At 41.3% G+C, this 26207-nt stretch overlaps 1 protein-coding gene across 1 annotated transcript; it reads left to right on the top strand.

The window, feature by feature from the left end:
• The first annotated feature begins 73 nt into the window (after nt 1-73).
• nhlrc2 (NHL repeat containing 2) lies at nt 74-25880 on the top strand. Its single transcript, XM_004080265.5, has 12 exons — nt 74-256; nt 2331-2483; nt 4904-4953; nt 5543-5948; nt 6189-6310; nt 6384-6513; nt 8163-8256; nt 8480-8711; nt 10024-10146; nt 10251-10460; nt 10571-10784; nt 23983-25880. Exons 1-12 carry the CDS (start codon nt 94-96, stop codon nt 24246-24248), a joined length of 2163 nt encoding a protein of 720 aa, XP_004080313.1. The 5' UTR covers nt 74-93; the 3' UTR covers nt 24249-25880.
• Nucleotides 25881-26207: the final 327 nt, after the last annotated feature.

The following is a 26207-nucleotide window of genomic DNA, read 5'->3' as shown; positions in this document are numbered from 1 at the left end:
CAGCCGAAGAACGAAAGGCGGAGTCTTTTGTGATTGGCTCGTCACTACCAAGCAACTGATGACGTGCAGACATTCCAAACGCCTTTTGAAAACATGGCGTCCAAGTGTAGCCTCTCCACTCTGTTTCCCATTCAGAGTCAGCTTGATTGTGACCTAGAAAACGCCACTACGCAAGAAGAAAAAGAGGAACTTGTTCACCAGTTTTTGGAAAGGGTAGACGAGAGGGAAGACACGAAGATTCCTGATTTCCAAACAGGTTAGACCCTCTAGCATCTTTTAACTTCCGCATAGCTCTGTGTTATTCTGTCAAAACACCTTCTCTAAAGTTTGCTAACTACATTTTACTACCATTTTAAATAATTGAGAACTGAACACACAGAAGGCACTTTCTGTTGTTGGATTCAACCATTTTTAAAATTTTCATTTTTATATCATTTTTCTCAGGTTTCCTGTCTTTTTAAGGTACAGATAACCATCTCCCCTCAACAGCAGCTGACAAAAGACTTTGGAAAACAGTTTACAATAAATATATGTTTTATACTAAAACATTGTAGCATTATAACTAACAGTTTGCTCTCAATTTTATTTACAACCTATGTTTTTTCAAGCATTTTTCTGCGAATCTGAGGTTTGTTTTGTTATCTTATTTAATAATTACCTCACCAAATAACATCACAACGATCCAAAGTAGACTAAAACAAAGTAGGCTGTTAAAGGTAAATTATTTTAAATGTATTAAACACAATGTATGTATTTATTCCTTTTAATGTTAAACCCACCAGTGGAAAAACTCTCCTGCCACAATTTAACCACAAATGCTCGTTGTTGACAGGCAAGTAAATGTTATTCCTACCTTTTGATGCATCATAGATAACAGCAGAACTGCATTAAATTATAATTTAAAGGGGAAAAAATTGTTTGTGAGTAGGAGTTTCTTTAAGCTAAGTTCAGTAAATCTCTCATCTTAGTTAGTATCCCACCTTACCAGTAGGGGGTGATATTTTTCACATACGAGACAAAATATTTAACTTCATTAAAAAACAATTATGTTTGAGGATAAAATATGTGATATCTTAAAAATTCTTGATATTGTCTAAAGCAGGCATTGTTTTTTCAACAAACCCTGTCCAGATATCTTTTGGTTGACACACCTGATCCAGGTAATCAGCAGTGGGGGGAGGGCAAGGTCCATCCCTGTAGTAATTGCTGCTTGGCTGTGTATAAAAAACTTGCAGTAGCACTTAATCAGGCATTTATGAAAACTAGTGTTGCGTCAAAAATGTAGCTTAGGAGGTATTTTGACCTAACTATCTTTGCAGAATTTAAACATTTAGAAAGTTCCGTCCTGAAATCCCAAACCATCATATTACCGCCACCATGTTTCACTGTTGGTTGGGTGTTAATTTCAAAAATTGTCAGCCTACATCTGATGTTACAATCTTTCAAAAAGATGAACTTTTGTCTCATTAATGACAATATTTGCAAACTTGTGCAATAACTTTGGTGAAGTTATACTGTATTTTAGGTCAGCAGTGCTTCTCTTCTTGGATGTTTGTCACATTGACGGTTTTCTTTCCTTTTGTTTTGTTAATTTATGGGGACTGCTTAGAACTAAGTTTGTTAATTAAATGCTGGGCAGGGCTCTGTTGTGACCTCCCGAGTGAGTCGTCATGTATTGGAGATATAGAGAAGGTTATTCTGTTTGTTTTGTCAATTCTGACAGATTTTAAGTCGGTCCAGTTTCTGGAAAAATGTGCTGCTTTTTAAAATATTTTTGCACATTTGACCCTCAAACAAAGCTCTTTTAAGTGATTTATTCCTCCCCCTTCATCTATTGGTTTGAGAACTTGAAGCCCAACTGAACACACAGAACTGCTCTGTTACATCAACTTATAGTTTCTCCACAAAGTTCCATGTTTAGATTGCTTTTTTTTTCACGATTTGTTATTGATATTTTTTGGTTGATACCAACAATTTCAGTTTAATACATTTTAGTTTCACAAATGTGCAAAAACAATTTAATAGAAGTAAGAGGCACATGTTTTTTATGGACTTTTAGTGTCAGCACTTATGTATTTTAAAATATTTTCTCGTTGTAACAATTGATGCATAGATTTGTAAAAAAAACTTTTTGCTTTATTTCACAACCCTCATATCTTCTTCAGTGTGTTTAAGAGTCTCTGTCATCTAGTTCGTAGAAAAAAAATGTGTTGTAAGAAAAAGAAATAGAAGAATTTTGTTGATTGGAGATTAAAAAGACATATGTTTGCACACAGATTGATACATTTAAAGGGTGGGTGCATTTCTGACCTGTTTTAGTTTTGTTCTAGGCTTAGAGTGGCTGAACACAGATGCGCCGCTGTCTCTAAATAAGGATCTGGCCGGGAAAGTGGTGCTGCTGGATTTCTTCACTTACTGCTGCATCAACTGCATGCATATCCTCCCTGACCTGCACCAATTGGAGAAGAGACACTCAACTCAAGGTCTGGGCAAATTGTTTGCATCCACTTCTTCTGGCCACAAAGGATTTTTTTTTATTTAAAAAAATAAATAAATCACATCATCTTTTCTTTTGGGGAAAAATAGTGTTTCTAAAAAGTTATGCTTTTTATTTTTTTATTTGAAACCCTTTTAAACAGACCAAGAGGAAAAACAGTTGAATTTTTTTAGCCATTTGGACCTTATCAGGTACATGAAATAAGTCATTATCTACAACAGGCAGTAAAAGCTTGAAATTAAAAGATTAGCTGCATTTGAAGAATAATGTCTTTTCATCGCCCAGTACTCCCCTGCTTTTCAGGATTTAACAATAAGCCATCACAATCATAATTGCTATGCATAGTTGAAAGATAAACAGTGTCAAATATGCTTTTATTTTGTAGAGGTTTGGTTTCAAATTTGGATTGGCAAACTGTGCTTTGCTCCGTTTTAATAAAGGTTTCTTTAAACTCATTAAAATAGATTTTAATTAAAGATGTTTAGCTCCTACAATAGAAAAAAAAACATTTAAATGTGTTTAAATCTTAATGAAGCTGCATCATTGTACTGACACATTGATAGATTGGCCTGCACATTATTTTTTTTTTTTGTATTTTGATGAAATCTGGGGCTCATTGAGAGCGGCAGCAGCAGTCTGGCAGGTGTTACAGAGTAAAGGCAGCTCGAGTGCGGCGTTGTGTCACACTGCATCAGGGGAGCTGGGAAGCGAAACTAGAGTATAACCTCCTTCTGCTTCTCTTCCAAGTGCAGGAAGGTCCTTATCTCCTCTGTAAAAAGACAGCAGCTAAAAATAAGCTCAAGCTGCACTGTAAGTGACTACAATGACTTTGTGCTGCTGTAGTTGTTATCACTGCACTGTAATCGCCTCTTTAGCAGCGTTATTTCATTCAATTAATCACAAACTGATACTGCAATTCTTTCTGTTTTTATAATCAGATCCACTTTTTGATAACAAGAGAAAACGACACATTTTCTAAACTCTTTTCATTGTTCGGTCTTTGCTGAAGTCCTTTTTAGTTGACGGTCACACGGATGCTGCCGCACAGCAGCACACCCGCCTTATCTTGGCTCTGCTATGGGTACAATGTGTTTGCTGCTCTGGCTTCTGAGGTGTGGGGGCCGTCCTGTCAGGTCACTCCTGCAGAACGACCCCGCCGTCACGACAGTCTGCGCCGCAGTCGACTGGCAGAGGTTTTGAGGGCTGAAGCAAACTACAATTTTTCAAATGTAATTATGGAAGCGACTGTTCGCCTGGGTTGAAAACGTGGAGCACTCCAGCAATCACTTTTTGTGGTTGGTTGCACATAAATCCATGCGAATAACATCGGCCTTTATTTATTTTTCTGTCTGTCCAACTGTTTGTCTATTATTGTGGTTGTTTATCTGTTTATTTGTTTGTCTTCTTGGTTTTTATTTTTCTTTATTTGTCTCTTTGTCTGTTTGTCTTGTGTTTATTAGTCTAGTCTTTATTTGTCTATTTATTATTTGTTTCTTTGTTGTTTATTTGTAAGTCCTCTTTTATGTTTATTCATTTTAATTGTTTATTTGTATATTTTTCTATTAGTCTATTCATTTTTTGTCTATTCGTTTGTCTTTTTAATTGTTTATTTGTCTATTTATTTGTTTATTTGTATGTATGTACCGGTAAATATGCTGGATTATATACATGATGCTATAGTTTACATTCCTAAATTGTCCCGAGATTACAGAGGATCCATGGATTACATAGACACAATAATTGTTGTACAAGAACAGTTTTTGCAGGATAATGCTCATAATTTTACTTCCTAATCCCCCAAACATCTCACGGTCCAATCAAAAGTCTGAATTGAGAGCGATGAAGCCGTCGTCCACCCAGTCAGCCTATTCTTGGTGCGCTTTGATCACTACAGATAAAGCAGCACGACAGTCGTTTGCAGCCGGGAGCATTTCAACCTGTGCAAAGCCTCATTTAAAGCCACATTATGCTCTGTTGTGTCTCATTTTCCACATAAAAGTCGCGTCTGTTTACACATTTCTCTCTCGTACCTGTCTGCTTCTGTGAGACTTAGCGATGTATTCACAGACATTTGATAGATTACTGCTGGCACTGGATTTGATGTAGCAATGAGGTTAATATAGCCCAGCGATGTGATGAGCTTTTCTTTTCCTCAGTCCCTTAAAATTGAATAAATTCTATTTTTCTTTTTTTTTTTAAAGGCCGATTGTGGTACACCTCGTCAATACATCATGCATTGGCCTTCCTTCATAACAGTAGCACACCTCAGACATTCCTTGAGTCAATAAACTCCTCCTTAAAGCTATTGAGACACGCTTATGTGTTCATAGTCTTCACTTTCCAGGTTTGTTTTGTAACATTATCCAAATCACTTTTCTGTTATCTGTCCGTCAATGTCTGTTGCAGATGGGTTGGTTATTATCGGCGTGCACTCTGCAAAATTCCCCAACGAAAAGGTAAATGTTTGTGGTTTTGGGTTTTTTGGGGCCTTTTTAGACCAAAAATGTCAACTTGATCATTCTGAAATCGCACTTAAAGTATCACTAGAAAATGATCTTGCTCTATTAAACCCTTATTATGAATAATTGTTTTCATCAATTAGGAAATTTTCATTTTTATTGTGTCTGTAAATATTTATCTCCTAAGCTCCCTAAACAAACAGCTAAAATGGAATCATAGAGCCTTCTAAAAAATTAATTTCTCTCAAATAAACTGATAAAAAAAAATGTTGATAAAGACTTCATAAGTCAAAAACCTGACAAATGATTTTACTAGCTGGACTTTTATTGTGAAAAAAATATTTTTCTCTATTGTCCATGAACATTCAATTGTTCATTTTGCGGATTTTATAGTTACTAAAAGGTCGAAACTTTTCTATAAATTTGTGACCATTTTTTCTGAAAATATTCCAAATTGTGGTCTCTAAAGCCCCCCCAGAGCTAAAGATGATCTCGTTTTGCTTCAGTTTATGTATTTTTGTTGTCAAAAATGTATTTTCAGAGGGCAAACAATTTCCTAAGTGGTGTCTGTAAATTCTGTTTTAAGATCCTGGATAATATCCGCAGCGCTGTCCTTCGCTACAACATCTGCCACCCTGTGGTGAACGACGGAGAGGCCAGCCTTTGGCACGAGCTGGAGGTCTCCTGCTGGCCGACTCTAGTTCTACTCGGACCGCGAGGCAATTTGCTGTTCTCCCTCGTGGGCGAAGGCCACAGCGAGAAGCTGACTCTCTTCACTGACGCCGCCCTTCGATTTTATGGAGGGAAAGGCCAGTTGAAGGCTCACGCTTTGAAGATTAGGCTGTACAAGGATTCTTTGGCGTGCAGCATCCTGTCCTTCCCTGGGAAGGTGGCCATCGACAAGAGCACCCAAAGGCTGGTCATCGCAGACACGGGACATCACCGAATCCTAGTGGTGTCTTCTGCTGGACAGCTGCTGCATGTCATAGGAGGTAAAATGATCCCAAAAAAAACCTTCTTTAATCTTCTATATTTTGGTCCATCTCCTCTTTTTTATATGTCCTCCATCATCAGAAAATGGTATGGCAACACAAAAAACATGACTTTCATTGGAGTGGGTCTTTAAATACTTGAATGTGTTAAGTTATACATCTTTAACGACATAATGAAGAGAAATGCTCTTGGAAAGGAAACATTTAGGAACGATTGGTGGTGCCGTTTCTCTGTTTCAGGACCTGCAAGTGGCAGGAAAGACGGCAGTTTGTCCGAAGCCTCCTTCAACTCCCCTCAGGGCGTCGCGTTCAAAGGAGACGCCGTGTACGTGGCCGACACAGAAAACCACCTGATTCGAAAGGTTAGCGCCCTCCATGGCCTCCTGTTTGTGACGATGAGGGGCTTTCATGCCTGACTGTCTGTGTTTGGGGCAGATCGATCTATCTGGAGGAAGAGTCAGCACCATAGCGGGCGCTGGTGTTCAGGGCACAGACAGAGAGGGCGGGGCCGTGGGAGTTCAGCAGCCAATCAGCTCCCCCTGGGACGTGACGCTCGGCACTGCCGGTGAGTTTTTGTGAACTTGACAGACGTTATTTAATTGTTTTCGTCCTCTGTGCATGCCCTTTTCCTCTATGCTCGCCGTGCCCCCCCCCCCCCCCCCCTCTTGTTTGTCATCCTCTTTAACAAACAATCACTTCTAGGGGTCTGTGTGATCTCTCATGTCGTCTGGACTTTGTGGGTCTTGGTATTTCAACTCCAATGAAGGTGAAGGAAAGGTGGACTGCCAACGACGTAAACGTTCAGGGATTTATGATATTCGTGTCCAACAGCTTCGGGGAGGAGGGGGCTTTCATTCATCATTTGTGATGGTGAAGCCAATCATCAGACATCCCTTTACACGAGGACTGGCTCCTTATCCGAGGCTCAGAGAATTTAGAGCATAGAGCATTAATGCTGCCCTGAGAGATTAACTGTGGTAATATAAAAATATATGTATTTTTTTCAATCTAAAGTCTCCTCGGACTGTATAATGTGCTTTCGTGGACAATGGAAATGTCTCCTTTGTTTTTTTTTCTTTTTGAAGGTGGCTCAAAATATGAAGCACTAAAATGCATTGATGGAAAGATTAATAATAATAAAAATAATAATGGATTGGATTTGTCTGCACTTTTCCAGATGTTCAAAGCGCTTACATTGTGTCCATTATTCAATTACTCCTGATTCATACTTGGGGATGATAACTACTGTTGTAGCCTCAGCTGCCTTGGGGCAGACTGACAGAGGCGTGGCTGCCAGTTTGTGCGCCTACGGCCCCTCTGACCATCATCGGGACATAGCCTAGTGTGTCCGTAGCTACAGACTTCTATTGAAAAAAAAACAGCTATTACTCAGTCATATTTGTTTGCTCTCAGTCATATTTGTTTGCTCTGTTACTTTTTTATAACATGTTTATATTTTTTCTGTAGTTCTAGTTAGGATCTGACCAATCCAATCACTCAATAGAAGTACGTGGTCTAACGTCGAACATTCAAAGCGTTTGATTCTCCTGAGTTCACGTTCAGTGGTAGGGGTGTGGCCTTCCAACAAGCTCACGTGGGATTGGCCAAAATAGATGCCATAGAAACATCCGCTCTGACCGATCGCTGCTTACTGACGTCTTCTGGCTCCAATATGGCGGCATCTGTAGCACAACAAATGGCGACTGGATTCACTTTTTTTTTGTTGTAAACCATCTTCTGTGGGTGACGTGGCACTCACTCAGTCGAGAAAGGATGAAGAGATTCATCACATGACATTGGTTGGATGGATTCATGGGGGTCAGTGTTGTTTGGATGAATGGATCCTCAGGGCCTCCAACCTCCAGCTGAGTCACATCTGCTGGTTCAGGAAGGCTGTTGACGGCTCATTTTTGGTTCATCAGGGTTTCGCATAAGCTAAAACGGGGGAGAATTCTACTCTTTTTTTTCTTTCTTTTTTTCTTTTTTTTTTTTGGGAAGTCCAACCTTGATTCTGGACGCTTTGAATGCTTATCTCAGATTTTAGGATTGCATTATTGTCTGGATTGAGTCTAACACCCCTAAAAAGACCTTTTTCATTTCCTAATCCTGTCTCTGCAGAGTTTCTAAATGAAACTGACGCCGGAGAGGATGACGCTGTTTACTATTTTCCAACTAATAGTGGGTTTGCTTGTTGGTTGTGTTTCTTGTGTGTAGGTGGGGAGGAAGACAACGTGCTGTGGATAGCCATGGCAGGGACCCACCAGATCTGGGCTTTGTTCCTGGCAGATGGAAAACTGCCAAAAGGAGGGTAGGAGGCGTTCACATGACCACACCACCTCCAAAAATGGATGTCCGTGCATATTTTATATGTTACAAGTCTTCCAATAAATAGCCAGTGGGATTAATTGATCATAACTGAACATTTTTCTGGGTTGTCATTTCCATGAAATAAGAAGTATCAGTGTGTTTTATCTGTATTTAAAATGTAAAACTTCATCAGTGTGTGTTTTTTTTTTTTTGCCGCCGAACAGCGAGTTTAAGGCAGGGGTGTGCGTGCGATGGGCAGGCAGCGGCAGCGAAGAGAACAGGAACAACTCCTATCCTCACAAAGCCGGCTTTGCGCAGCCGTCCGGTTTGGCTTTGGCCACAGAGGAGCCCTGGAACTGCCTTTATGTGGCCGACAGCGAGAGCAGCACCATCCGCTCGTTGGCTCTGAAGGACGGAGCTGTGAAGCTGCTGGTTGGAGGAGAGAGGGACCCGCTGGTGGGTGCACAACATATGACGTTAGTTTTAAAAATAAAATTAAGTTTAGGACTGAACTAGCAACAAAAACTCAAAAATAAAAGGGTTTTTTAGTTTTTTTCTATTTTAATTTTCTAACAAAGACTTGGTGTGGCTCTTCATAATTCCACTCAGTAGGGAAAGTTTTTGTGACAGCATACATTTTATAAAATCTTTTAAAATCACAATCCTCTTTCACCTTCAAAAATAAAAAAAATATAAAGCAGTTTCTGCTTTTTTTTAGAAAATGTACATCTCGAACCCTTAGGCAGTCACAAAAGTTCAGAGTTGTTTTTTTTTTCATTGACTAAAGATATTGATTTAGGACAAAACAACAAAGAAAAAAATACTTTTTTTTTTTTTGCTGCTGCCCCTGAAGATCTATTTTAGAAAGAGGCGCTTTTGTTTTCCTGCAGGATTTCTGAACTGTATACTGTTTGTATTTTTTGGAGAAATCCAACACTTCTGACAACTCTAACTACTCTAAAAAATATTAATATTTTCGTTTAAACCTGAAAATAAAATAAACGTTATGATGAGTATTTTTTGTTGAATATAGTTTTTTAAGTGAAATAACACTAATAGAAAATAGAATATAAAAAAATCGCCTGAAAATAGTAAAATGATCTACTTTACCAGAAATCTTATATTATCTAGAATCAAGGAAAGTTCCGTACAAGCTTCCAAATAGACAAAAATAAGCTAAAAAAGCAACTGTATTTCATGTATGACCAACTTTCATCCATGCAAAATGTAAGTGTGACACGGCTTTTTGCTCCTAATTACACAAAAAATGTTCAATGGTGCTGATTTAGAGTTATACATATAAAAAGTTGTCCCCAATTTCTCACAAACTGAAAATATATTTCCTGTAATAGTGATTTATTTGCAAGGTTTCAGTTGATTTGCAGCCACATTTACTGCAGTTTTTTCCTCTTGATGTACCACCAACAACAAAAAAAGAAGTTTCTTTCAGATTTTTTGTGTGTGTAATTGATATTTATATATCCTGACATCCTGCTTTCTAAATCTCAGAAGTTTTTTTTCTACAGTTTGAACTTTGGTCTAGTAGGAACTGCTCTGGTGCGTAAAGATGGATATTTGTTAAAAAGAAACAAACTTGTCCTCATTGATAATCATCAACCTGTTTTCAACAGATATTTCACCTTTTCTTTTTCTTTTTTCTTTTCTGATCTTATGATTTGGGGCAAACAAAGATGCAGTTTCAAGGCTTTTTTTTTAAATATTTTTGTTTAATATCATGTGAACATCTTTTTTCTCTTCTGTGATCTAGAACCTTTTTGCTTTTGGGGATGCAGACGGCAAAGGGGTGGAAGCCAAACTGCAGCATCCTCTCGGTGTGGCTTGGTCTCCTCGACAAAGCTTGCTTTATGTGGCGGACTCCTACAACCACAAGGTAGCCGACGCACGTCACGGGGTCGCTTTGGTTTATGGTTCTTGCATTTACCCCAGGCTGTTGTTGTTAAAGCAGTTTTGGTCTGGTTTGATTACGTGCGTCAGATCAAGGTGGTGGATCCGAAGACAAAGGTTTGCAGCACGCTAGCAGGGACCGGAGAGGCCGGAGATTCCTTGGGTCCAGAATTGACTGAATCCTGCTTTAATGAACCTGGAGGAATCTGCGTTGGCGGTGAGGGGAAGCTGCTTTATGTGGCAGACACCAACAACCATCAAATAAAAGTTCTGGACCTGCTCTCCAAGACCGTCTCTGTGGTAAGACTTGACTGTATCTAAACACGTTAGAGAAAAAGAGAAAAGAAAAAGAAAAAAAGTGTAATTAACATTCTTTAAAAGGATTTTCTCCTGTCTCTTCTCCCAAACAGTTTCCGGTCTCCTCTGAGGTCACTGACTCCACTGTGTCAAAGCCTTTGGGTCGTACCAAAGCTCCCCCGCTACCCAAATCCGCCGCCAGGAAAGAAATGCCACCGGTGGAAGTGTCTGCTGGCCAGACTGTCACCATGTCACTCACATTATCACTTCCAGAAGGAGCCAAACTGACCGAAGAGGCACCCAGCTGCTGGGTTCTCTCGGCTGAAGGTAACCGGCAAAAGTCTTCACTGTGGAACGATCTGTTCTATCCATTGGTAAATTCATAAAAAGGTAGCTTAGAAAAAGAGCAGCAATGGTGTTTATGGTATCTTTTTAATGCGGTGTTAGTTTTTTTTCCCCCACGTTTCATTTGTTTCAAGTATGAAACCGTCAACCTCATTTAAACCCTGCTTTACTGTAGAAGCCAACATTAAAAAAGATTTTTCTGGTGACTTTCAAACGACTTAAAACGGGAAAGTGCCACTACGGAGATTTTGCGCATTTTTCATGTATGAAATTTTGATCTTTGGTGATTCATGCGTGATATACGTAACTCCTCAGTGTTTGCTGCGTTCAGCGATGTGCACTGATGAAGGGTTTCAGCCGACGGGTCTCTACGTGAATTCGGTTTGAAGCTGTTCAAAGTTTTTGGCCTGTTGAGAATTACGCGGGTTATGCGCAATCATTTCGTACATTTTATGCAATTATGCACGATTTTTGTGAGATGCATACGCAAATTTGTGTCTTTCCACTATCGTTCCACGTACGCCTAACAGACTTTTCACACATGAACCACCCATGTATAACTTTCAAATCGCATTAAAATGATTGAATTGATGCACGAATCACTAATGAATTGCATCTCATCATCACATTAATAACGCACGGTTAATGTTTTACATTGATATGCGTGTTCTTTGCGTTGTTTATTCATAGTACATCTGTGAAAATATAACGTAAAGAACCAGAATTTTTCTCACTTTTGCCACATATATTCACGTACGACCAATTTTCATCTGTGCATTATGCACACATTGTGTGTGAAACAACCTTTGGGCAACTCCTAAACGTGGTTTTAAATCTCAAAATTAAGTTTTTTTGTCAAAAAATCCAGCTGAATACAAACTTATTTTCAGTTTGCCTGTTTGGAATTTATGTTAAATTGACTCAAGAACCTTGTTAAAGTTCAGTTTTTATGTATGCAAGCATTATCTGGACATATAAACATCACAATAATGTTAACCAGATTTTATTTGAAAGACTAAATTTTTTTTCAAAATAAAAGCTTTTTAGAGAAATTCCCCTTAGCAAAAAAAACAAAAACAAAAACTGCATCCACTTCTGCTTGGTAGAAATCCAGACATTTTTCTTTGGACCATGTTTTTATAAACATTTAACACCGTAACATGATGTTTAGCTAGAACACACAAAACATGTATAATTGGTTACCTTTTAATCTTCAATGTTAATAAAAAAAATTACGTTATCTTTCTACTTTTATGTTCCACAGCTGAGCATCCCGTTTTCTCCTATAAAGATGTATTTTGGTCCGGCATTCTGTTTTTTTTTTTAAAGTAATGGCTCTGAATGATGCTTACCTGTGGATTCCTTCAGCCCACATGCGAAGGACGGACCAAAACTCAAAAACCAATGGCGTCCTTATCCTTTTAAACACATTTTCTATGGGAGGAGCAGCTTAAAGTGGATGCTTGTTCAACGTTGTTCCTCTCAAATGTAGCCTGACGATTTAGAGCGAGTGTGAAGTGATTTTTAGATATCCTGTGAGTGGCAGTTGATGGTTTGTTCATTAGGCTTAAAAACAAAAGTGTTTCCATCCTCCTGGGTGATGCAGCCAGCGGTTCAGCCATGTCAGCAGGCTATTTTTAGCGCATTTAGATAAGACAACATGCCTTAGTTCACATAATTAACTAGCCGGCCATGTTATGTGATCCTCTGCTGGCTCATTATGTCCAGTCTGGACTTCAGCTGATCGTATCAGTGCAAAAGGCAGGAATTTTAATGGATCGTGTTAGAGGACTGTTGAAAATCATCGCTTTTTTGTTTTATTTTTTTTTGTGCGAGGCTTTTAAAGATGGCTGCCGTGGGATCCGTCCCTTGACATCAGTTTCATTAATCACAGCCGGCATGGATTTTGTCATTCTTCTCCGATTTTTCTCACAGTAGAAACTCCACGAGTTCTTTTCTTTTGCATTGATGGCTCCTCTTTAGGTTTGACTCCGCGCTCCAGAGCCGAGATTACCCAGCGTCCTCAGCCGCGTGTCATCTGATTTAGGCTCAGAGGATCAAGGCTAACGTTTCACACGATTCCACTGAGCAGTGTTGTGCAACGCTCAGCACTGACTCAGCAGGCTTCTTAAATCCAGATGCCAGGCCGGCACTTTATAACAACATGTCCGATGGCTGAGATCACGCTTGGACTAAACGGGAACGAAGAGTGATGTTGTTTTCCTCCAGGTTTGCAGAACATCTCTGGGGAGAACTTGGGTCACTCAGTAGGTGGACATCCATCTAAAATATCTGTAACATCCATGAGATTTCCTCACCATGACGTCTTCATGGTCCCAGCACCCTCCTGTGTTTTGACTTTCTTCAGTGTGGTTGCTGCGGTAACGGGCATGCAAGTTAAAACTTCAAATTAAAACGTTTTATTTAGACATTTCCACATGTTGGTGTTACATTTCCCAGCTTCTATGTAACAAAAATGTTTTGATCAACCAAAAAAAAAGGTTACTAGTATTATTATGATTAGTATTATTTGTACTAAACAGTAAAACAGACATAATCCTGCATAAATCCCAACTATTTTTATAAACTCAAAAGTTAATTTCGATATGAAAGATTATCATTTGGGTTCATGTTGGCAGAAACATGTCAACACTACATGCAGAGTTGTTTTTCTTGTGCTGATAAAAGAACAGAAATAATAATAATTATTTCTCCGTCTTTTACTTAATTAAGTCTTGGTACACTTTTTTTTTCTCAAAACAGTAATCAAAAAAGAGAAAAAGCAACAGATAGTGAGCACCAACAAACATGAATTCCTTAATTTTAACCCGTTTAAAATACAGACAGCATTTTTTATGTTTCTAATTTTTTTTAATTAAATTCTAACATACTTTTTTATATAACCTAATACTCGCATATCTCTTTAACGTTAGTTCTAACTTAGTTCTAACTTGAGGTCTTGCTTTTTAATTGTAAACATAGTCGTTTTTATTTATTATAAAGTAAACATTTATGATGCATTTACCTTTGGAATTTGGAAATGGTTTATTTCTAGCAATCAAAGGAAAAATATTCAAGACAAAAAAAATTGTGACATATTCATATATTTATGTATCCTCATACAGGTTTAAAGGATGTCATTATAATCATAAATAGACATATTTTCACATTAAATAGGTTTGTCAAAAGGAGGAGTTGAGCCTTATCCTTTAAAGGGAGGGGGAAACAGTAAACTCATATAAACCCACCCCAGTTAGTGTTTTTAAAAGGCAACACATTATTCCAGACATTTCAATCTTTCAAAATAATACATTTTACTTATTCTGTCAAATTTGATTTGTTTTTTGTAAAATAACAATTGAATTTTAATACATAAATTTATATAAATCAATCATAACATTTTTGTAACAAAAAATTATTTTTTTCTTTGTGGCACTTTTGTACGGAGCCCCTAAAGGGACATAAAAAGTGGTGGTGGTGGGTGGTGGTTTTTACTTCTGCGTAAAGTACTACTCCAAACTTTTCTTTCGTTTTTTATTCAAGCTTTCTAGTAAATTTGAAAAATTCCAGTAACCTTTTTTTTTTTTTTTTTTTTTTTTTTTTTTTTTTTTTTTTAACTTGTCCTGTCCAACAGCTAGGCAAACAGATGAGAGCTGAGGGCCTCTTGTGTTGGACATATTTTATTCTAACAAGAGGGGTTATTCATCTTCAGACAAACCAAAGGTATGTCTGAATAAACCCCTTTTGTAATTGAGGCCAAACTTTATTAATTTCAATCATGTTTGAAAATCTTTGGTGTTGGACCGGACGGAAAAGGAAAGAGGGGAACAAGAGAGAGGGACGTTAGAGAGAGGGGGGGGTAGGAGGGTGATAATAGGAGGGGAAGGGGGGTAAGACCATGAAGCAGCATAGAGCAGGCAGGTTTACTGGTTGTTTATCGTTACGGTACGGTTCAAATGTAGTACAAAAAGGGCGGGGCCTGTTCACACACACTCAAATATTATCAACACACCTGCTAGCCGCAGAAATGTCCACATGTCAACATGCACACAAAACAGATAGTGTTCACGAACGCATACTTATGCCTTTAAACCAACTAGTGTGAAATCTTTCATTCATTCAATCATGCAAACTATTAGTGCAAAGGTGAGCTAACACCTGTGCTCAGGTGAGTGTTTATGTTCTTCTAAAATGGATGGTGGAATGTGAAAAGAAGGAGGAGGAGCGCCCAGCCACCCCCACACCCATACCCCCGCCGCAGCAGCAGCGGCAGCCGGAATTCCCCCAGCGCCACACGGGAACAGGCAGGGAACAACCGCCCCCCGGGCGACCAAGACCGCCACCCAGGCCAGGGCCAGCAGGACCGCCGCGAGGCCCCCAGAGCCAGAGAGCAGGGAGGCGCAGAGGGAAAGAGAGCGCCGCCCCAGCCCAGCCAGGAAAGCAGCCCCCCGCCGCGCCGGAAGAGCCCAACGCAGGGCCCCACCGGAGAGGGACGCCCACAGCCCCAGACGAGCACCCCACCACCACCCAGGAGTTCCGGGCATCCCCCCGCCCCGACCCCAGGTACGAGCCAGGACCCCCCAAGGGAGACCCGCTCCGCACTCCAGGCAGCCACCCACCCGGCCCACGGTTGGTCCAGGTAGGAGCAAGGCAGGGGCCCGCCGCCCCCGCCCAGGAGGGGGGAACCCCGGGGAAAAAAGGGCGGCCCATAAGGGATGTTATAAATATGGCCCGACCAGGCTCGGCCATGTTGGAAGTTTGGCGGGGCCCAGCGCCCAGGGGCAAGGACCAGGACCCACCCCCCAGGGACACGAACACCCCCGGCTCAGGTGTAATATGAACCCCCCCACCGCGCGGAGAGAGCACCGCCGGGCCCAGGGAGCCGGCACCCAAGGGACACGGCCGCCATCGCCAAGGGGCCCACACCCCCCACCAGGGACGGGGTAGGGGACAGATGGACCCAGGTCCCACCTTCCTTGTAAAATGTGTGTGCGTGTATGGGTGTTTGAGAGGGTGTTTGTGTGCATGTGTGTGTGTTTATGTTTGAATGTATATATTGAAGGGGGAGGGGTGTGTGTACTAAGGGGGGTGCAGTTAAAATTGGCGAGTAGGGCACTAAGGGGACATCTCCTGATTACTCACAGTGATGTCCCCTCACCCTCCACACCAAGGGGCCCTAAATGTCTAAGGTGCGGTTAAAATTGGCGGGTAGGGTGCCAGGAGGACATCTGCTGCTTGCTGGCAGTGATGTCCAAGCACCCCCCCTACCAAGGACCCTACGTGTCTAAGGTGCAAATAAAACCGAAAGAGGGGGGGCCCACTCCATACGGCAACCATAGGAGGGGGGCCACTCCCAAGTAGCCCCCCCCCAAGGCGCATCGCAGGCTAAACCCCCCACCCCCTCACCCTAATATGAGGTTATATAAGGAAGGGGGTAAGTTGGGGACAGCTGGTAGACTGTCCCCCGGTGGTCAAACAGCCGTCCCCCAGCCCACCCCCAGCAAAGGGGCCAGGGCCACCCAGCCCAGGGGCCCACCCCCGGAGGCGCCGACACCCCAGGCCCGGCACCACCCACCCCACACAGAGAGAGAGGAGCCAGAAAGCGTCGCCCCCCCCCGGAGCAAGCCCAGGCCCCCACCCCCAGACGCCGGCCCTAGAAGAGCTCTGGTCAGGCCTCGACGGGACCGAGGAGGCCAACCGGCCGAGGCAACCACTGATTGCCTCAGCGGAGACCCCGACCCGCTAGCCCCCCCGACCCGTACTAATAATGGGCCCCCCCTCCCCCCCAGAACGCCCCCCCACAGGACAGGGCCGACAAGCCCCCCACCCCACCCCACCCCAGACCCCGCAGCCGAAGCGGGTGACACCCAGAGCGACCGGGGGCCCCGAGAGGGTTGTCCCGTCCCGTCCCAGAGCCAGGGAAGGGCCGATCCCAGCCCCAGGTGCAGATGGGCAGCCCATCCGGCGCCGCTGGGCCCCCCCCACCCGAGCAGGGCCCCCCGCCAACCCCCCCCAGCACAGGCAAAGGGACCACCCCCCCAAGCCAAGCCAGACCACCACCCCACCCCCCCACCACGCACCCCCACACCCAAGCCCAGAGGACCACGCAGCGCCCCAGCCCGCCCCACCCAGGCACCGGACCCGACCCCCCGACCAACGGAGCCCCCCACCGCCCCCGCCAGGCACCGGAAGCCCCGACCCCCACCCCAAACCACGGCAGAAGGGCAAGGAGCAGCGACGACCAGGCCCCCCACCCCCTAAGTCATGGAGTCAACCACAGGAGACCAGAGAGACTGAATTCTTTCAAAGTTACTTGAGCTTTGGGCTGACATTTTTTCCAAGCTGATATGATCAAACAGCAGATTTCTGTGTTGACTTATGTTTATATTTTTCTTGTTTTTCCAATTTATTAAAATAGTTTTTTTGGCAATACAAAGAGTTATGAAAATGATAGATGCTAATCCTTCTTCTATATCGATGGCACTCATGTCACCAAGCACACAAAGTGACGGTGAGGCAGTGATTGAAACCTTAAGCCAGACTGATAAATCGGCACATACCTGCTGCCAGAGAGCCCTGACAGGAGTGCAGAACCACAGTGCGTGCATGTAGCTGTCGGGTAGATTATTATCACAGTGCTCGCAAATGTCTGAGTTACTGAGACCCATCTTGAACATCCTCTGTCCAGTGTAGTAAATTCTGTGAAGAGTTTTGAGATGGATTAGCTGCAGATTTGGACTTTTTGTCAGTTTAAAGGTGTTTAGACAAAGTTCTGACCAGAAGCTTTCATCTGTGCTGATGCTCAAATCTGCATCCCATTTTTTTGTTGGAAGGGCAATATTGTTATCTAAATTACATAAAAGTTTGTATATTTTGGAGAGAGTTCTATTCATTGAAAAATTAATCAGAGTGGTAACTACATCTGGTAGCTTTAAATCGTCGTCTTTAATTTTATACTTTTTAATAATACTTGATTTAAGTTGCTGATATTCCAAGAAGTTATTTATTCCATGTTTGTCTTGAAGTTCCTGGGGGGTTATGAATCTTCTATCAATAATTACGTGCTCTAGTTGTTTTATGCCCCCTGCTTGCCAAGCTGGGAAGTGAATCATTTTTTTGTTAATAAGGATGTCCGCGGGGGGGCGGTGATGGCGGCTTAGGAGACGGACGTGTTTGCTCGGAGCTCTTAGGCGCCCAATTAATATCTGAAAATTCTCTTTAAAATTGTCCTATTTTTTTACTTTACTTGGAGTGTGTTATGACTTTGGAACATTTTTGGACCAAACAGCACCTTAAGATGCCGAATACAAAACGTAAAAACAAACAAATCGCCGATAAGTCAGCTTCACATGTGATTCAACATGGCGACCAGGACGACGAGAGTGATATGGAGCTGGAGCCTGCGCTAGCTAAAGCACTGGAGGTAATGACTTTCAAACTCATGTCGACAATCAACGACAAGCTAGACCCTCTGGCTAAAACAGTCCTCGCACATACGGCTGAACTTAAGAAAGCCAGCGAACGTCTGGATGAAGCGGAGGCTAGAGTGCTACAGCTAGAAACAGCTAACGATCCACTCCATGCTAACATGAGAGCCCTGGAGAAGAAAGTGGACACTCTCACGGAACATATTGACGAGCTGGAAAACCGGGGACGGCGCAAAAATGTCCGCATATTTAACCTTCCTGAAAATGTGGAGGGTAACGATGCTTTAGACTTTTTTGAACGCTGGCTACCAACTTTCCTCGGTGTGGATATGAAAGGGGGACGTGTCAAGTTGGAACGAGCACACCGCTCTCTGGCGCCCAAGCCCGGGGTCGGCCAGCGGCCGCGCCCGGTGATCATCAGATTCCACGCATTTCCTGATAAGCAGAGAGTGATGGCGGCGGTGCGGCGAAAGGCTGCAGAGGGCGAAATCATGCTGGATGGAAAGAAGATCTCTTTCTACAACGACCTGTCGGCTGCGGTGCTGCAAAAGCGAAAGGAGTTCACACTGGCCAAACAGCGTCTGAGAGAAATCGGCGCGGAATACTCCATGCTGTTCCCGGCGAGGCTGCAGGTGTCATTCAACGGCTCCCGAAAAACTTTCCTCTCGCCGGCGGAGGCTCTGTCGTATGTATCCAGCATTACAAATAACGGCTGAATGACGACGCCGATGGTTCTAAATAAGGCGTGGGTTGCTCCTAATATTTATTTTATGACTCATTAAGACTCATGCTCATGCCCTATATTTTTATTTTTTATTATTTCTATCTTTTTTTCTTCTTCTTCCTCTTCTTTTTATTATGTGATCATACCAAACTCTCATCATTTATAACTGGCATCTTTACAGGATCAAAGGAGAACTACTCCAAAAAAAAAAAAAAAAAAAAAAAAAAATTAAGGGCGCTTAAGTAGCTGCCTGCCACAGTATAGCATTCCTGCTGGTTGTTTGTGCACCTTTCCCAGGTGCCTTTCAGGAAAGCTATCCCCAACCAACCTGGGGAGAAACCCCTCACCTTTTTTGTTTTGGTTCATTGTTCTCTGTTGTTTCTTGTTTTTATGTATTATGTTCTTGGATGTTGTTTCTGCTCAGCACTGGTCTGTTATGTTATTTAGTGCAAATTCAGAAAACTATACTTGTTGTTTTCTTAAAGTCTCTCATATATCTCATTACTTATAATGTCACCAACTAAAGTCAAATTTTGTTCATGGAATGTAAGGGGTCTGCGGGGGAAAATTAAACAGAGGAAAGTTCTCTCTCTTCTACACAGAGAGAAAGTGGATGTGGCATTACTACAGGAGACACACCTCAATGATAATGAGCATCTGAAACTCAAACATGGCTGGATTACTCAGGTCTATTTTTCCTCTTTCACAACCAGTAGCAGGGGGGTGGTCATACTTATGAATAGGAATTTTCCTTTCCAGATTGAGACTTGTATCAAAGATAAATATGGGAGGTATGTTATCATCAAAGGTGTCTTGCAAGGTGAAGAAATTACTATTATGAATCTGTACTGTCCACCAAATTATTCCCCTGATTTTTTGATTAAAACATTCTCTCACTTCTCTGAATTATCTTCTACCATCTCCCTAGTAGGAGGTGATTTTAACTGCTTACTTAATCCTTTGGTAGATAGATATCCTTCTCGAAGCTCCCCCCCAACCAACCAAGCACGAGCCCTTTCTGCCATTTGCGACGAAATCTGTCTAGCTGATGTTTGGCGAACCCTTCATCCCACTAACAAAGAGTTTACTTTCTACTCTCCTCCTCATAAATGCCACACTCGTATTGACTATTTTTTTATTCCAAAAGTTCAGGTGCAACAAGTCTCTTCTTGTGAAATTGGAAATATTTTGGTTAGTGATCATGCAGTGCTGTATCTAGAATTGACTGTTACCTGTATTTCTGCAAGGAGTAGGAGGTGGAGATTTGATGTGCACCTTTTGAAAGATCAGACATTTACATCATATTTTACTAAAGAATTTAAAATTTTCTTTGATATCAATTCAAAGTCTAGCAATAATCCCTCATTGCTATGGGAAACATCTAAGGCGTTTATCAGGGGCCTAGTCATTGGCTATTCTGCATCTAAAAAACGTAAACAGATAGAGCAACAACAAAAGCTTGAAAGAAAACTGCAGGATATTAGGAGAGTGTTAACTAAATCACCTGAGCCATTATTATTACAGGAGAAATGTGCTTTACAAGCCGCTTTAAATACATTGCTAACTCAGCAGGCCAAAAGTGCCCTTCTTTTTTCCAAGCAGAGGCTATATGAGTTTGGAAACAAACCTAGCAGATATTTGTCACATCTAATAAAGGCCCAGTCTGATTCTCAAACTATTACTTCAATTGTTGATGCTACTGGCAATCGCTTCTTTGACAATATACACATTAATAACATATTCAAGGAGTTTTACAAAGAACTATATGAATCAGATCTGCATCCAGGAGCTTCAGATGAGATGGTGTCTTTCCTTTCAGGCCTGACTCTCCCCAATATCTCTGAGACTCAAAAAGCTGAACTGAATGCTCCTATTACTAAGGAGGAGACCCTTTTAGCGCTTAAAGCATTGCAGTCAGGTAAAGCTCCTGGGCCAGATGGTTTAACTTGTGACTTTTATAAAGGGTTCCATCATGTGCTGCTAGAACCTTTTCTGGCAATGCTAGATCATTCATTTATCTCTGGTTCTCTCCCTCAGTCACTAAGAGAAGCGGATATTACACTCATCCTAAAAAAAGGTAAAAACTCTGAATATTGCGCTAGTTATAGGCCTATTGCCTTGCTGAACCAGGATCTAAAATTATTATCAAAAATTTTGGCACTGAGACTAGAAAAAGTCCTGCCCTGTTTAATAAAAGAGGACCAGACAGGCTTCATTAAGGGTAGGAGTTCCAGTCATAACATTAGAAGACTTTTAAATATTATTAATATATGTCAAGTGCAAGATATGGACAGTCTAGTCATCTCACTAGATGCGGAAAAGGCATTCGACCGCGTTGAGTGGCCTTATCTGCATCATATCCTACATTTATTCAATTTAGGGGAAACATTTATACAATGGGTTAAGTTATTGTACAATAACCCCTTGGCCTCAGTTATCACAAATGGCTGTAGGTCTGACAGTTTTTCATTGCATCGCTCGACACGTCAGGGTTGTCCTCTCAGCCCTGCACTATTTGCTTTGGCAATAGAGCCTTTAGCTGAGTCCATCAGGCAAGACCTGATAATACGGGGAGTCTCTGCTGGCGGAACTCAACATAAAATATCATTGTATGCTGATGATATATTATTGTATGTAACAGAACCCCCATCTTCTATCCCCAGACTCATTGAAATTATTCAGCATTTTTCAACATTCTCTGGCTACAAAATTAACTTTTCCAAATCCCTAGCCATGCCAATGGGCAGACTCAAAAGTAGAACAAACACACTGGTAGCATTTCCTTTCCACTGGTCATTATCAGGATTTGTATACCTCGGTGTTCAGATCACTCCCATGTTTCATCAGTTGTTCAGGGCTAACTTTACACCTCTTCTTAATACTATTAGAAAGGACCTTGAAAGATGGAACCCGCTTCCCCTCTCCTTGCTTGGTAGAGTATCAATAATTAAGATGAATGTGCTACCAAGATTATTGTATCCTTTACAAATGATCCCATTATTGTTTTCCAACAAATCTTTAAAGTTACTCAATGGTTGGCTGAGTGAATTTATATGGCATAAAAGGAAACCAAGGCTTAAACTTTCAAAATTACATCTTCCCATTTCCAAAGGAGGCCTAGATTTACCCAACTTCAGACTTTATCAGTTGTCATCTATTTTAAGATTTGTGGCAGAATGGGTGAGGGACGACCCCACATCTGTCTGGCTAGGCCTCGAAAAATCACAGACTCACTGCTCACTTCCTGGCCTTCTGTCCTGCAAAAATCTGAAATCTGTTAGAAATCTGTGTGGTAACAACCCGATAATCACTAACACAGTTAAGGCGTGGTTCTTGGCCAGGCGGCTGGAGGGGAGGTCTTTTTTAACTCCTATTCTTTCTCCTATACAAGGCAACCCTGAGTTTCAGCCGGGCATGATTGATGCAGGTTACAACATCTGGACACAAAAGGGGATAAAGAATATGTCTCATCTGTTTACAGGAAACTCTTTGTCTTCATTTGAACAGCTCCGTGTCAAATATAACCTCCCTAACAGTCACTTCTTTAGATACCTACAAGTCCGGGATTTTATATTTAAGAAAACAACCTTGACCTCCGATTCTACGCCCTCACAACTAGAGAAGCTACTGCTCACACATCCTGGTAAAAAAATAATCACATGCTTTTATAATGTTCTAAATCAGACCAATTCATTGACTGTACTAGAAGCAGTAGAGAAATGGCAGACCGATCTGGGTGTGATTATTGATGATGATACATGGAATGTTATTTGGAACCAGACAAAACGAATATCTGTTTGTAATAATGCCAGGCTCTTACAATATAAAATTATTCACAGATTGCAAATCTCTCCAAACAGAAGACATCAGATGAACCCTCAAATGTCACCTATGTGTTTAAAATGTAAATCCTCACTGGGAACTTATTCTCACTGTATCTGGTTCTGCCCTAAAATCCTATCATACTGGAGAGACATTTTGGAGGACATGGAAAAAATATTAGGGACAGCCCTGGTCCTGAATCCGGTTTCTTTGCTGCTGGGTTATAGGGACGATAAAGTCATCTCTACGTCTGGCAGATTGTATGACATCCTAACATATGCCGCACGTAAAAATATTTTTCTGTCATGGATCAGTGACAAACCTCCATCCAAAGCAAACTGGCATAGACTTATCATTGAACTCTTTCCTCTGGAGTACTTGACCTGTCTGCTCCACTCAACTAAAAGTGATTTCATGAAAACGTGGACCCCCTATCTTTGCTTTACCAGTCTCACTATTGCTTCAATACTAAACAACGTGATTGTGGACTGACTCTATTATTATTATTTTTATATTTTTTTTTGCTACTTGTCTTATCTATTTTTATTTGCCTTGGTATAAAAAGGAACTTTAATTTGGAAAACACTTCTGCAGAAATGTACACGATTGTGGACCAATGTTGTGCTGAGCAATGTTTGTGTTTGTTAAAAATGATGCTTAAAAGTCAATAAAAATACTAAAAAAAAAAAAAATAAGGATGTCCGGGTTGTTCCAGATGGGTGTCATTTTGCACGGTTGAATTGATGATTTTGATATTTTGAGAAATTCCCACCAGGCTGTTAAGGTGGCATTTATATTAATGCTTTTGAAACAATCCTGTTTTTTAACTGTTTGGCTAATAAATGGTAGCTGTGACAGGTTGATCTTTCCACATAACACCTGTTCCAAGTCTAACCATGAGTTGGTTTCTGGATTATTTTTTAACCATTTTAAGATTCCAGTAACCTTTTTTAAGAATTTTTTTCTGTTTTAGAGCCTTTACCTAAGTTTTTTCTATCAAAGGGGACAAACTTAAAGAGTGTAATTAAATTTCCACACCTATAAAATCAAGATATCAAGATACTTATGGTCTACTTTTATTTTGATATTCTGCATAATAAACGAGCGGCGGCTTTTATTATGAAATGGGTTTAATGCAAGTTTTGCGTCATCTGCATCTACAACATCTTTTTTAAATCCGTCAGTCTGACAGCTTCCTGTTTCCTAGGTGACGAGTGGCTGCTGGACGGTCAGGTGACGACAGGTGAGGTTGTGGATCTCTCTCAGCCCATCAACATCTCGACCAGACTTCCAGCGGCAGAGACGGAGTGGAAAAACAACAAGCCCTGCCTCACGTTGGGAGTGTGGGTGTTCTATTGTTTGGAGGCAGGCAAAGCCTGCATGATGAAAGCGGCCTCGTTTAGCCAGCCTCTTCACATAAACAGCCATTCTGGAGAGAAGCAGGTCACCGTGGCGATTGCCCACACTTTTTAAAAGCACTAACTGCCTTTAGAATCCACACTTTGGGGCATCAGTGGGAAAAAGATGTTTATTCGTTGCCTTAAACATGAGATTGTTGTTTGTGAGAGACTGGCTTTTTATAGAAAAACTAGATTTTCTGGAGAATTTCATTTCGGACGACTCTGATGTTCTTCCTGTCAGACATGATGGATCGGGGCTGCAAACTTCCCGACTGGGCGGCATGCATTGAGAGGAGTTTACTGCATACAGCAACACACCATGAGAAGTACAGGTTTAGAATTAATCCAATTTGGAAAGCTTAGAACAATTGATTGATTTGCCTTTTACGTCAACCCTTCAGTTTTGGGGGGAAAAAAACAAACAAACCACGGATGCATTTTTCACATGCATCAGACTGAGAAATAAAAATTCAAGATTTGAAATAAGATTTAATTTTAGGACTGAAACCAGCGCACAACCTTTATAAGGATCTAACGCCAGAAATCTTCAATGTCATGTCCAATGGAAGCAATATCAGGTAGAAAAGGGGCAAACGTGAGACTTTTTGCCCAATAGAACAGGTTCAGGAGACCACATCTATGCAAAAGAACCGCTTTATTGCCATTATGATGTTCCAAGTGCTTAAAAAGATGCTTTTTCTCCTTTCAAATCCATGTGTAGCACTGGTTGGAGTGTCTTCCTTCAAGCCCAGCTTTCATAAATACTCGTGTCTCTGCAGCGTGAGCTGTTTACCAAGCCGCACTGGCCCAGAGCTTTGTCCTGCGCCTCCTCCCTCATTATTGCCGCTGATACTTACGATTACAAATATTTGCAACACAAGGAGGCCCTTTGATTCGGACCATAAATACGTCTGTTATCTGTTAAATAAAGTGCTTGTTTGCGATAAGAGACAGCAGCGTGAACCGATGACACCGGCGGACTTGCTGCTTGCTCCACACACCGTCGGGTATGAAAAACAGAGCTTCCTTCTCTCTTTATTATTTTTTTCTTTTTGGCTATCAAGCCTCACAAAGGATATGAAAGAAACACTGCTGCGTTGCATTGTGGGTCCCATTATGTAACATAATGCGATATGGCAGCTGTTGATCCATGTTTTTCCCATATTGATTTTCAAGGTGTACGAAAGGGCCGCGCTTTGATTCCTGTGTCCCCGTAATTGTCCCGCTGCTTTTATTTACTTCTTATCGTTTGGGTCCCGGTGCCTTGAAACTGAAGGATGATGCAAACCGATGACACTTATGCTGTGTGTCTGACACCAAAAATACTTGTTTTTTTTTAATCCTTCTATTCCCACAAGTTATTTATTCAAAATGAAGTATTTTCAGAGTTCTGCTATCCCTCTGGCATTTTTTAATGAACTGTAATGAGCTCGAAAGGCATTAAAGCTCCTAAAACGGTTTGCTTTTCTTTGCATCTTCAAGGGAATTCTTGAAGCAATAAAATATTTTAACAAGTTTTTCATCAGTGATGAACAGATTCCCCTTGCTTTTCTTGTTTTCAGCCTTTGACAGATGGAGTCTTTCATCCATTGATAAACTAATAAACTTGAAGATAAATTGCAGATCAAATGGGTTCTTTTGTTCCTTTTCTACATGCTTACTTTTTGTTTAAATAAAACTTGAGGACAAGCCTGTGTCAAACTAATTTACTGATTGTGTGGTCATTTTGCGTGATGCTTTACACATTTAAGCTGCACTCCGTCCCTCTGTCCATCCTGAAACAATTTGGGCAAAATATGAAGCTAAATTCGAGAAAAGATGCGTCTTTTGCTGCATGTGTGAAGTACATGTGGTGAAATTTAAAAAAAAAAAAAAATCTAAATCTATATGCTTAAGCAGTATTGGGAAACAAAAAACCTCATAAAAGAAACAGGAGGCTTCTTAAAAGGAAGAGGTCAAAGGGCGATACTGACTAGTCTTGTGCATCATACAGGTTAGTACCGCTACGAACGCAAATCTAAAATGGCATTTT

Source organism: Oryzias latipes, chromosome 19 (assembly GCF_053564925.1).
Source record: "Oryzias latipes strain Hd-rR chromosome 19, Olatipes_Hd-rR_3.1".
NCBI classification, from domain to species: domain Eukaryota; kingdom Metazoa; phylum Chordata; class Actinopteri; order Beloniformes; family Adrianichthyidae; genus Oryzias; species Oryzias latipes.
Note: the sequence above shows the minus strand (reverse complement) of the source record. Positions and strands in the feature narration are given on the sequence as shown.